The 14,173-nt window shown below is 40.9% G+C and overlaps 1 protein-coding gene across 1 annotated transcript in view; it reads right to left on the bottom strand.

Annotated features, from left to right (window-relative positions):
- Positions 1-14,173, bottom strand: part of LOC118815838 (disks large-associated protein 2-like) — a 94,823-nt gene that overhangs the window by 49,403 nt on the left and 31,247 nt on the right. Inside the window, exons 3-4 of the mRNA XM_036582224.1 lie at positions 13,743-13,899; positions 12,643-12,862 (exon numbers count right to left, since the gene is read on the bottom strand). Coding sequence (XP_036438117.1) covers positions 12,643-12,862; positions 13,743-13,899 — 377 coding nt within the window. The remainder of the gene's footprint in view (positions 1-12,642; positions 12,863-13,742; positions 13,900-14,173) is intronic.

Raw genomic sequence — 14,173 nt, 5'->3', positions numbered from 1 at the left:
TATATATATATATATATATATATATATATATACACACACTCACATACATATATCAGCATCTACACATCTGACTTCGTACGATTCTTGGTAGCACAGCAGGAGTTTGTACCATTTGACCAAGAAGAAACATAGCTAATTTCAAGTTTGGTCTGACAACCTTGTAACCTCCATGGCTACAGGTTGCTATTATTTTCTATTCTTAGAGTGTATTTTACCACCGGTCCAGTAGGGGCCACTGGGGGGTTACTCCTACTCTAGGCTTTTTTAAGTAGGAAGTAACTTAGGAAAAAATGAGAGATGTTTGCTGAACGCTTGTTCTCTCTTAAGTGTTGAAGTTCCTTAGTGGGAAACCTTTTGTTTTGATGGTCACTATACATTTTGCTTAAGGACAATTAAACAACTACCATCCAAGAACAAAAAGACTGTTAATGGACACAACTAATCAGTTGCTATAAAGATTGTAAATATATGGTTGTGGAATTCTGTGTGTTTTGGGAGCGTGTTTGTAAGAAAATATACCTGCTTCATTAAGTATTCTCTGTCTTGGTTCGCTACATGATTTAGGGGGAAGTGGGCAGACATATTCTCAGATTCTGTGTAGACATTCTCCTTTCTCCACAAGTGGAGCCTGAACAGGGACTTCTGTTTTGTTCACTGTACTTATATTGAATGCCTTTCACTCTGATAATGCAGGCCCGACATGGGGGAGCAGGGAGTGGGTCTTCACCCCTGCCAGATTTCTCCTCGAGTCTGAAGAGAAAGAAGAAAATACACGGTCTGAATGCCAAGAACAACAGTCATTGCCATAACCTCCACCACCACCACCACTAGAGGACGGTGTGGAACCCATTTTGACTGACTGTTTTAACTGTGGAGGAATAAACTGTTAGCCTGGAGAACCAGGCCATGAACAAGAATGGAAACAGAGAAGTGGAATGAACACCTGCAAGCTGTATAATGATGAAGACAAGGGGACAAACTAAGAAAAGTGTTTCATATGGAATTGAAGAACTTGAGAAGTCAGAGGTCGATTGCTTGAGGTGAAGGGTCAAACAATTGGACAGGAGGCTGCAGTCTTTGTCTTCTTTAGCCTCCACCTCCTGTACCTACAACCCCCAAAATACCAGCAAGCTCAGCAGCAAGCCCAGCAAGTTGTGCCATGGAGCACCTATCAGCCATCCACCTGAAACCACCAATCCAGCAAGAGATCCTAAGATTCAGAGGAGCAGACGAAAGTGTAGAATAATCAGAAGTACTTGTATGATCATGTTACATTAAAGCATGCCCTAATCATAGAATTTATTTCTCTTGCATATAATTGTAGCATTGTTCCTTTACAAAGATGCTGAGCTGTGGTAGAGCTTAGCTAAGACCCAATAGCCTTTGTGGAGAAATGCGAGTCCCTGGCCTTAAGACTGCTGGACAACCATAAAATACGGACAGCTCTCACATCAGTGCTATCAAAGACTGGTGGAAATCTAAAAGGAGGAACTGGAGATCATTGAGTCATTTCATAGTTGTTTTCCTCTGATCTTTCCTATACAAAGACTACAAACCTGAGGCAGAAAGGTGTCAGCGAAAGCACAGACAAGGTGCACACAAAGGCATCAGAGACTTTGCTTATCATTTTCGGGTCTTGTTTCTCCGATGGAGGGAGAACATGACAAAAAAGGACTTGTTTCAAGCCATCCTCAGGTATTTTAACCCCAGACAAGCTGTTGGAGCAGAGCATAATAGGATCGTAATTATTGCATCTAGGCTTTAGTAGATACTGGAAGGCCAGATTTTTATCCTTGCCTTTAGCCAAACACAGGCCACCAGGGGACTGCATTCTTTTCAGTTTTGCCACCTGTTCTACGTTATAGACAGACAGGATTTGGCTCAATAACTTTCCTATATGTCAATGACCATATCAAGTGTTTCTGGAGCAACAACAGGTCACCAAGGATGTTACAGATAACTTGCTACATCAAGGAATTATCTGGCTATCAATGTCATCTTAGGCTTCTCTGGTGTTGGTAGTACCCAAAAGAGATGGAGGTATGAGGTTTTATGTAGATTACTGCAGACTGAACGGTAAAACATCTAGATGAGTACTCAATGCCACAAGTCCAAAAAAGAATTTGGAGTCACTCCAGGAAGCTGTGATCTTTGTAAACATTGCGGTGTATTCACCCACAATAGTCAACCTTCTCCATCATCTTCAAGAGGTATTCAGACATCTCAGCAGGGCAGGGTTGGCTCTAAATTTGAAAAACTGCCACCTGCTGGGTCATGTCATCTCCACTGAACCAAGCAAGGGTGAAGTAGTGAAGAACTTCCCAGAGCCACATTCCATCAAGGAATTGCAATGTTTTCTTGGTTGGCAGGATGATATCACAGGTTTATTCCACACATTTCACAGAAGACAGCTCCACTCAATGCACTGAAAAAGAAAAAAATGCTACTTGGATGTGGATTGAGCAGTGTCGGAAGGGTTTTGCTGACATCACGGATGCTCTCAAGATGACACCTGTTGTAGTTCCACCTGGCTTTTACAATGGATGCCAGTGATTTGGGGCTCGGTGCAGTCTTGTCCCAGAAAGTTGATGGACAAGAACATGCTGTGGCTTATGCCTCTATGCTGCTACAATGGGCAGAAAAAAACTTTCACAGCGGAGAAAGAATGCCTAGCAGTGGTTTGAAAAATGAAGGATGTACTGGAGTGTTCACAGTGGTAACACATCATACTGTACTTTCTTGGGTGTTTAAACCTCTCAGCAGACACCTAGGACAGATGGCAACTGTGTTGCGGTTGTTAAACATTGCATACTGGCCAACAATCAGAAAGGATGTCTGAGGTTATTGCAGAATGTGTGCGATGTGCCAAAAGTATAAACAACGTCTCAGCAAGCTGCCAGGCCACCTTCAGTCTACCCCATTAGTGACACCAGGGTACTTGCTCGGTTGGTGCTTGGAACAACTGTCTAGGAGTCCAAGTCAGGAATTAACATCTTTGGGTCATGGTGGACTACTGCAGCAAATTGGTAGAGATGTACCCACTTAGCATGTCCTCCAGATAGCCCAAATCCTTATAAAGGACATCTTCACAAGATGGGGCACGGCCCCCCTATCTCGTGGGGTCCAGTGCAGAAACATACTATTCACAAACCAATCTAACCAAACAAATTAATCAAACTCTCGAAATTATGATCACTTCTTACATGAAGTCAACACACCGTACAAACACCGGCAGTGGGATCAATGGATCCAAGAGTTCCACTTTGCCATTAACTCAGCTTGGTAAGACAGCATAGGGTTCATGCCAGCAGAACTGGAGGAAGGAAGGATTCTTTAGGGCCCTCTTGAGAGGCTGTTGGCTCAACCTCCTGACCCAGACCAGGCACCATGATCTACTCCAGTAAGTCCGCCAATTCTGGGTTTATGGCTAAACTACGCAAGGAATGGAAGGAGCCTGCAAGAATACTCGAAAAGTGTCCTGTGAACTGAGATTGCTTACCTCTATAATCTTACACAGACCAACACTGTCCACATAGAACAAGTCAAATGCTTCTATGGGCAGGTTAGGTCTACAAAGGGTGGGGTGTGTAACCGACACAGCTACAGGTTGCTATTATTTTCCATCATTAAAGTGTATTTTACCCCCAGTCTGGTAGGGACCAGAGGGGGATTGCTCTTACTTTTTTAAAGCAGGAAGTAACTTGGGAAACTTGAGAGATTTTTGCCAAACACTTGTTCTCTCTTGAAGCTCCTTAGTGGGAAACATTATGATTTTATTCTCACGGTAAGTATTGCTGGTTATCAAGTTTGTGATTTTGATTAGTGCCTTGCTTTTTTGAATCCCTGCAAAATAAGTTTTTTCTGACTGAATATATGTTGTTTTATAACCTAGACAAAGCTATTCTTTGTTATTCTTAGTACAGCTCATTTAATGTTTGTCTGTAGTTTCAAAGGGAGTTTGTTTTATGTGAGCACTTAAATACATGTTTGGGGTTTTCAAAGTTTCCAACCACTCTTGCTGGATCTCCTTCAGCAAAGTCCAAAGGACTCCTCCCTACAAATGAAGGAGAAACTAGTGGGAGCTATTTCATTCACATCCTTAGAAGACTGCTTAAGGACAGTTAAACCGCAACCATCCAAGAACAAAAAGACAATTAACAGAAATAACTAATCATTTGCTGTAAATATTGTAAATATATGGTTTGATGGCTGTTGGGAGGTTTGGTTGGGGAATTTTACTGGGTCTACTTGTGAGAAAATATACCTGTTTTGATAAGCATTCTCTGTCATGGTTTGCCATATGATTTAGAGGCAAGTGGACAGACAGTCAACTATCCTCAGATTTTGTGTAGACATCCTCTTCTGACTTCTCTAGAGGGTGGGTTACAAACTTATGGTAGAGTATACAGATACTGCTAGCACTAATATTAGTTTAACTGCTGCATGCAGTACATGCCATATGCAACGTACATCTCTCTGGAGAAGCTTGGGAGTAAAGCACTGTGCTCAAATGAACAAAATCAGAGAAAGAACACTCAAACCTTGACCATACACAGCAAGTAATATTAATATCTCTATATTAAGTAGCAAAGAAGAATTTCTCGTAAAAGTTTGTCACAGACCAACTTGAGACCGGTTTTTGTGCTTATAATGGAGTGGAAAGGGAACTACCCAGACCTCTAAATATAAAACAACAACTGGTATAAAAACAACAGTTTTTCATGTTTTTCAATTTCATGTTATTAGCTAATAAGGAAAGCTAGCAAGCAAGATAGCTAATTAGTCAAATTAGACAATAAAGGCTTGTACTACAGTGAAATAGCCAAAAATGAAATTAATCATGATTATCTCCAAAAATTATGAGTATGACCAATTTTGTTGTCTCTAAAGCAGGTAAAAAATTAACTGAACCCAGAACCCTAAGTTTCTTTGGTTCCTCTCTGGGTCGGTTTTTGAATGTGAAGTGAAACACCTTTTGCAAAAATAAATTCAAATTTAAATAAATTCAGTTTTTCTCTTCTTTGTGCAGTGTTAACGTGTCCCTTGGGCATACTCAAAAGAATGCAGATAAGACATGTTGTGCATTGTAATGCTGGATAATTGTGTTAGTAAGATTTTTTAAAAGTAAAATGCAGCAATATTAAATGATTCAACTGAAAAACAAACCCATAATTCATAACACCATTGCTTGTTTTTTCCATAAAAAGGTTTTCCATTTTTTCCGTGGGAATTAGCATGTGTCCTGTATACAAACATTGCACTCATAACATTATGACTTTCTGACATTATTCAAGATCCACAGAAAAGAAAATATAAAGACAACATTTCCTTAACATTCTTAAATGCAAACAACTAAACACGCATTGTTTGGTCGTTTTAGGCTGATATCCGACTATTTTTCAATCTGAAGAAGGAAGAATGCAAAAGAAAATATATTTTTCAACGAAATAAGCCCACATAGTCAGCTCAAAGTTCCAAAGTTATGCTTAATTTATTTCATAATTCCCAAAATAAAAATATTAAGTACTCAGGTTGGAGCAAACTGAACCAAAGAATGGCAGCAAACTGAACTGAAAACAGCAATAACAACAAGGACAATAACAACCACAAATACCAATCAATATTTCTAGCCTGATTTGCAAGTACAGTCTTTTGTCATCATGACCATGACATTTTCTTTTTTATTCTTTTCTTTGCATATATGTGTTGAGTTTATGTCCACGTAGCTGTTGTAGGAAGATTCAATGTATGGAAAATGTCCAAGGTAGCCAGCACTGTTTATGTTAGATTCTTGACCAATGAAACACAATCACTGTGAAAATGTAGCATTCTGAATACAGATTTAACATCATGCTGTGTGTTCTTTAATGTATCTCATCTGACTGTATCCCGCAGAGATGGCTTGATGAAAAAATGAAAGGGCTGATGATGTACGTACTAATTAATTTGAAGTGAACAAAGAGGCTGCAGGTACACATTAATCATTAATGCATTTCAAAAATGCAACCAGAAGCAAGTGTGACAGTCTACATAATATAATTTAGCAGCAAGACTCCTATAGTCTGCTTTAGCAGAATATTTTAAGTGAGCTGATAACTCACTAAACACAGATGTAGTTAGGTTTTCGGGTACAGGAGGTTTAAATTTATTTTAAAATAATGTCTGCTTTGCAGCGACGGCATTAAACTACATTACTTTGCTACATCACTAGTCTATTACTAGCTAGATCACTAAAGTGCTGTTGCAGCTGACAGCAAGAAAAAACGGGTTGAGTGGCGTACTCCTAAAAATGCATCTTAATGAGATCTTGTACTGTACCCCAAGCGACCGTAGGTTAACAAGCCAAGTGACCTGAGTCACCAAAGTCACTTTTGGTGAAAACACAGAGTAACTTCCTATAACTTTGGCATGACGATTAGGATTTTCTCTTTACAAAATAAAATACCTTTTATAGTCTTTGCTTTGGACAGACTACATAAAACAGAACAGCCAAAAATATATATATATTCAGGTTAAGGAATGTTTCTCTTTGCGATTATATATTTCTGTGTACTATTTATTTTATTTTATAAATAAATTTCTCTTTCAGAAGGAAATTATACAAACTTTTTAAAGAGAATTCACAGTATAACTCGAGTACATGTATGGGGTTGTGCACATGGACTTTATCAGTTCCTCACAAGATGAAATGAGCAGTTTATAACAAATTATGTAAACTTCTTGGGAAGTTCTCAATGAATTTCAATATTACTTTATATAAATCATACTCTTTTAAAGAGGTACAAAATGTAATCTGACATCACTTATAATTTTCCATCTTATTTCCAATTAAAGCTAGTTTTCAAGTTCCTTCTACAGGCAATCAAAATACAGCAAAACATTTGGTCCCACTTAAATTGGGCGGACCCATACAGACGACTGACTCAGATTGTAAACTCAGTTGATAAATACAAGTACTGGGCATATATGTTATATTATGTTAACTGTTATATGACTATTAATCATCTTCAACTATCAATAAAGCACTATTCAAATAAAGTGTTGATTGTGGTGCTAATATGTTAAATCTTAAATTAGTTGCCCTGAAAAAATATTTTCAGCTTTACAGGGAAAGGCTTTGTGTGAAGGAAGCATATACCTTAAACATATACCTTCAAGTTTGCCCATACTAGCTTTCTAAACAGCTGTTGTGACGCAAGGGCATCCACAGTAACTTAATCACCACAGTGGCAAAGTGCTGTAGTGTATGGCGTATCCTGATTTCACTGATGCACATCATAATTTAGGATGCGTGACTTGATCAATTGGTAAGAATTATATCCTACTTCAGCAAACTGAGGGCAGTCACAACATGTCAAAACTGGACTGAACACTCGCACAGTAAACAAATCCATTGCTATCACATTCATTCTGCCTCAACATACTACATGTCAAAATGTAAACTCATTTGATCAGATCAAGTCAGCAGGATGCAAGAGTATGCATGTATACTGTAGTTACATGAGAGGCTTAGTGGTTAATGATGTAACACTGACCAAGACAATCAGATGACTGTGACATTCCTTGCATTGCTTACCACATTCCTAGGTCAAATCTGTGAAGATGTAAACAAATTCAAAGAAATAACACAGCAAAATGGATCCCTCAGTGTTGGCTCAATTAGCCTAATGTGTGCCAACGTGGCATCTTCTCCTGACCTCAACATAAAAAAAGCCTAGCAATCATCTCTGCATAGAGCAAAGGGACAAGGGCTCTGCACCCTGGATCTTTGTGTGCACAGGCCTCAACGCTGGTTGTGGTGCCTTGCCCCTGGTTGTTTTAGAGGGCCAGTGATTACCATGATCAGAATGACAGTGACAGGTATGACATAGGCCCGCTAGTGTACTTCCTGCACCAGAGTTCTAGACTGGCGCTCCTCTGGCCTTCTGGTCGACTTCGGGTTTTCTTCTTCCTGCTGGTGTCCAGCCTGGAGTCCCTCAGCGGCCTGGCCCCAGGAGGGCCGGTGGGGCTAACTGGGCTGGCAGGACTTGTCGGACTGTTGGAGGTCGTAGGTCCCTCAGGTGTTCCTTCAGTGATCTGGATGCGGGGGGGATTCATCAGATCAAAGATGTTAAAGGGTGCCGGCTCTGGCTGGCACATGACTGAGGCGTCCACAGTGTTTTGTCTGACTGGAACACCGTTGCCAGTCTGAATCCCGACAGACACTCGCTCACTGGACGGAGGGGTGCAGCTACCAACTCCGGTTGCTGCATCCCTGCACAGCGTCCACATGTTATAGCACTGAGTGAAGTTGAAGAAGTTACTGTTGAAGGTCTTCAGCTCACTGCACACGTCCCTGCGCAGTTCTGCCAGCTCATACCGCATAGCTGCGATTTCATCTTTCCACAGCATGTTGAATGTTGCTACCATGTTGGCAGACTCCTTGAAAGCCTGAATGGCCTGAGGAACATGTGGCTCTGGAACGGAAGGAGTTGGGGCAGGGGCACGGTAAGACGGTGGAGAGGTGGGAGGGACTGAGATGGCCGTCACCGTGGAGCTTGTGCTATGATGGCTGCGAGCAGCATTTTCTCTCTCGAGACGCTCAACCTCTTGGTAAGCCGAAGAGCTGGCTCCGTCATCGTCTTCGATCATATCCTCATTTAGCAAGGAGGTGCCCTCCAGTGCATCATACCCCTCTGGAAGAAAGATTTAAATACGCACATACAAAGACATTCAGAGAGATGAACAGCTCTGGAGGTGGGTAAAAACCTTTCACTTCCTGCCAAATGCCAACACAGGATTATACCTTCCTTACCTATACCTGTAGTACGTGAGTAAAAACTGGGCATCCAAACACTTGTGTCACCAGTTGTAATTTAGTAAAGAAGGAGCAATCAAGACGATATCCAACTAGAAGAAGCTAGATGCCGAATGGCATGTAATTTTGAGAGAAGTTACTCAAGTTAGCTAAAACAATATAAAATATCTCTTCATCTATCTGAGTGCTTTGTGCCTCTTGTTATGAGGGATGCACCAATATGGGAATTATGGTGCGATGCTGGTACTTTCTAAGCAATTATCTGCTATCTACAGCTCTTCTTATACTAACGGTGGCTGATGCGTAGCCTTGCTGAACTTTTAAGACACCACTGTTTTTATTAGATGTTGTTTTAAGGCAGGCTTTGTACAATGAAACCAGAAGGCTCCAGTGCATGTCCCAAAAACAAAAGCATCCACTTTGATTTAGCAAATTAATTCTGGGTTTTGCTGGCCTTCACTGAAGGCAAAATGAAGGCGTGGTTATTGGTCAGAAACAATCAATGTTGTTATGAGCAGAAATGCTATGGCTTGCACATCCTCCAGTTGCTCAAATCCTTTAGAATGAATCTGCTTATACAAGTCAAACACAATGCATGGCACTGTCACAGCTGGCATGTGCTGGGTGACTGTTTTTACTCACACACTGTAGGCTTTGTATTGTGTGTTTACACTGCCTTCTCACTCCTGTCAAACAACATCAACCTCCAAAAGTCTTTCCATCTTTTCATCATGCAGTCCAGGGGACAGCAGCGTCCCTTTGGCATTTGCCATCATCATCATCATCATCATCATCATCATCATTAATCTGTTCAAATCAAAAGATCAAGTGCTATATCAAAGCAGCCGTCTTTTCAAAGCATCATCATGTCACCAGATTTCATGTCTAAAGTCTAAAGGTTTGTTTTTTTGCGCAACAGAAAAGATGAAAAGGCAATCGAAGAATCACAAGTGAGTGGGCCAAGTAATAGATATGAACCCTATTGAACATATCAGGTCCCCCTCTGTAAAGATGATTGGACCATGTGGAGATGTGGGGGCAGAGACAAAGCAAAAAACAACCCTGCTAAGTCTGTGGGTCCTACAAGGGCTGCACCAGGGAGAGGCTGCAATCCCACTGTCCTACATGGCTGAAAACGTCCACACCAAAGATGCCCGAGTTGTTGTAATAACTCAAAAAAATGAAAAGCACCCCATCTTTTTGCACTGATAGCAATTTTAAAATACAAAAATGAGAAAGACACAGGATGTTATTTTAATATAAAATTAAAATAAACCCACATAATTTGACTGTAATGTTAAACAGGGGTCCAAGAACATCAAAAACAACTCACAATACCCACTGTGGCTGTAGTATCAGGCAGTAAACATCACAATTACACAATTATTCAACATTGTGTGTAATATATTGAAGCCTCTTTGGGGTTTGTTAGTTGTTTAAAGATGCCAGATAGGACATAGTGCTATGGGGCAATCATTATTTTCCCTAATCTAGTCTTAAAACAATGTAGTCCCTGAGCAGTTGAGAAGGCAGTGCAAAAACACACATATACATAGATATATGTATGCGTGTTGACAGTATAATACCTGTGACAGGCACCCCTGCAGTCCCTCCTGCTGCTCTTTCCCCCTGGATCTCCTTGCAGTGCTGCTTTCCTCCCCTCTGAGCCATCACAGGAAACCTGCCCCATTCAAGGGCCTGCTATGCTTCACAGTTACAAACTAGTTTCAGAGCTCTACAGTCTTTTTGGCTCAGACTAATTAGGCCTGCACCTATGTGCTACTACAGGCACTACGAGAAAATCAAGGCAGAGCTTGATAATGTTATCTTTATTCATGCTACACTTTTAGATCTTCAGGGCCCATTGTCAATGAATTGTTGTCAAAGACCACATTCAAAGGGATTGCTACTGTAGATGCGAAACATGGAAAAACTCTCAATATTTGAGCTTAAACACTTGCTTAAAAACTGCCAATTCTTCTAGAACTTATGTACTGTTTCCAAAGAGGGACAAAGTGTCTGTTATTGGGGTGTTGCAAAACAGATAGAAGCAACCAAAACCAATTCTACAAGCATGTTTAGACAGGGAGCGCGAGGACCTCCCAGGCTTTGGGTACAGAGTTGTACAGGGTGAAAGCGCTTCAGCAGGGTATGACCGTGGGATTGGGGAGCTCTCCTTAATCCTCAGTTCCTGCAGTCACTTGGTTGGCTGTGGTGGTTTTGACGAACGAAACCAATTGTGTATAAAGGTCCAATCAAAAGAAACTCCAGTTGGAACAACATTTGTGTATAAAGGTCCAATCAAAATAAAAGTCCATTTGGAACGACAGAAACAAAAACCCACATCAAAAGGAAGGAATACAGAATTCACTGAATTCACTACAAAGTTCAGTTGGACTGAGCAAATAAATTGAACAAAAACATGAACATCTATTGGCCTATTCATACATGGCTTACAATATTTGACATCAAATATTTAGAGCAAGAAGTATTTCAATAGGGTTCATAGCTATACTCCAGGTGTACACAGATGCACCATTCATATGTGTGTTGAGGGAGTGGCACTGTTTGCACAAAGAACCAGATGTACCCATGCAGCGGTAGAATTGATGTATGTGTTGCACAAAACCTTTTGTTCCATTTAAACGTCAAAAAACAATGTTTTATTTTTCTGCTATGTATATAAAATAATGTAGATGACATTGTAATGTGACAAATTGCTATACATGCTTACAATCTGTGATAATACCCAATTATTACAATGTTAGAGTTTATAATAAATTCTGACAAACCTAGCTTCATATTATGCATACTCAATTAAGATTATTTTACCCAATTAAGATGTATATACTGCATTTGAAAATATATAATGAGATATAATGTTTAAATTTTTGTTTATTACAGCATAGTGCTGCATTAAAAGGCAAGTTTAATTAGATGATTGTTATGGAATGGAAATCTCACTCACTGGCAAGATTTTGACACAACTATGATTATTTTTTATCCTGACCCACTCACACCCACGACATGTTTCTCTTTCATTTAGTTCACAGCAAACTGAGCTAATTTATGCAACACAATATGCAATGTCAATCAGAATTTATCAACATTCAGTTGCTTTATATTTCATTGTCATTACTTTGTGCAACCAGGACCAGAGGACTGAAATGGAGCTTGTCATCTTGTCATGGCAAGCTGCAGGTTATGCCATTTACTAGCCTGTTCCTTTGCACTAGAGTTGCATTAAGAGGCTAATCGTGAACACAGAGCAAAGAAGGAGTCACAGTGATCTCTGCCGTCTAAGGTCTCTATCTCCACCTGCTTTGCTCCTGATCCCTACCTCCTATTCTCCTTCTTTCTGACCTTTTCTCTAGAGTTTACTTTCACGTTCCCAAGGTTGTGACATGCTCAGCACGGCTTTGCTTGATAAAAGCATGCTCTGTTGTTTGTTCAGGAGTGTGTGGGGCATTATGAAAGCGTCCACCTCCACACTGGTCTGTCTATGCTGCCCCCTCCCAGGCTAGTCTCTCATCATCACCAGATGGCACCAACCCAAAGCCCAGAGGATGATGCATGACTCGTGCAAACGCAATTGCAGGCAACCATCATTTAACACTGGGACACAGAGGCAAAAGGAACGAAGACACAAAACAGACAGGAGTCGACAGGAAGGACCAGGAACATTCAAACTCAGCATCTCTCAAGCACAAGGGTACCCCACTGTACATATGTAGGTATGTCAAAGTATGTACGAAGCGTGTGTTGACTGTATGACGGGTATGTGCTCTAAGCCTTCTCTCTCTTTTTCTGGAGCAGGAGGGGCGCGGGTTGAGGCATACGGTTACCTGTTGTGGATCTGAGAGTTGAAGTGACAGTGGAGGATGTCATTGAAGGCAAGCAGTCGTCATCTTGGGAATACCCAGCCTGAATTGCACGCAGGTAACTGTGGCTTCGAGTGCGGAAAGAGCCAGGCAGGTCCAAGGCCTCCATGGCCTGGGATTCTGCTTCGCTAAAAACGGACTCGCAAACTGACTCAAACTGGCCATTGACCTCAGTCTCACTCACCTGAGAGACAAAAACAGGAATAGCAGTCCTTAATTTTTCCTCTTCCTTTCTCTTTCTCACTTTGATTCTTCCCCTTTGCACAGTAAATATGAAGGAGCGTTAGAGGGAGAAAATACAGCTGACAATTTCCGACCTTCAACATTTCAGCACAGTTATCTTTTCAAAATAAAACAAAAAGAAGTTTAACACATCAGAACAAGAGATAACATTGCTAACTGAAACACCATTTCCACATTAAATACAGAGAATTGCTGGAATATGTTTGAAGACCCTGCTTGGAAGAAAGAAATGGTTAGATACCAAACGCATGCAACAAGGAGCAGAAGCTATTGTAGCGCATCTACATTTACAAGACACTACTTGTAATGCTCTAATGGTACAATCTAACACATACACAAAGAGTCCTTCCTTCACTGTAGCATAGCAATGAATCATACACAATGTAACATGCTAGTAGCCAGCACCAACTCCAATCACCATTCCAAAGCAACAAGTTACATACACCAGTGTAGAACCAGAAACATAATCCAACACAACAACAACAACATAGAAAACCAATTTCCCTTCAGCAGGCAACTGCAATCCATTCAACTGTTTACCACTAATTAAAAGCTTTCTTTTCTTTTCTCTTGTAATGTAAGTAATCATCAGTTAGTACTGCATCCAATAAAACATCTATATACATACAACACATACATAGCACTTGGGTTAACTGGCTAGTTTTGTGTATCAGCTCATCTGGTTTTGCATGCATTCGAGACATCGTACTGGACTGACCCATGCTCTGAGCAAGTAAGCCTAAGAGTGTGACTATAACCAGCGGCTGATCATCTGTCCTGTTTGTGTGTGGTGCGGTACGGAGGAAACTGCTCACACTCACCTGGCTCACGCAGCTTGCCTGACTGAGGTTGCTGACCGCACGCATGTAGCTCTGGTTGCGGGAGCGGAACTGGGGAGGGTTGTAAGTGGTCGCTGGGTCCAGGGATACACTGGGGTGTGGGCGCATATCTCTCGTCGTTTGCAAGTGGTAGCCTTGGCTAAATAAAGGGAACAACCACAAACACTAATGTAGCCATGCGGCAGTCACCTGGGACCTGTACTATCAGAATGTATCATCACAACTCTATTAACCTCGTTTTATTGCCTACAAGGTCACATTATGAATCAAAGCTCTTGAGTTTCTCAGTTAACTTTCTGAATGTAATTAAATCCAAACAAGGTGAATGAACAGGAACTTGCTCTTTATCACTAACGTACACCAGGGCAGGTTTATCTGTGGGGTTTAGCTCAAGGGGGTGAGGAAAAGATCTA

Source organism: Colossoma macropomum, unplaced genomic scaffold (genome assembly GCF_904425465.1).
Source record: "Colossoma macropomum unplaced genomic scaffold, Colossoma_macropomum, whole genome shotgun sequence".
NCBI lineage: Eukaryota > Metazoa > Chordata > Actinopteri > Characiformes > Serrasalmidae > Colossoma > Colossoma macropomum.
The sequence above is the reverse complement of the archived record's forward strand: the minus strand, read 5'-3'. Positions and strand labels throughout refer to the sequence as shown.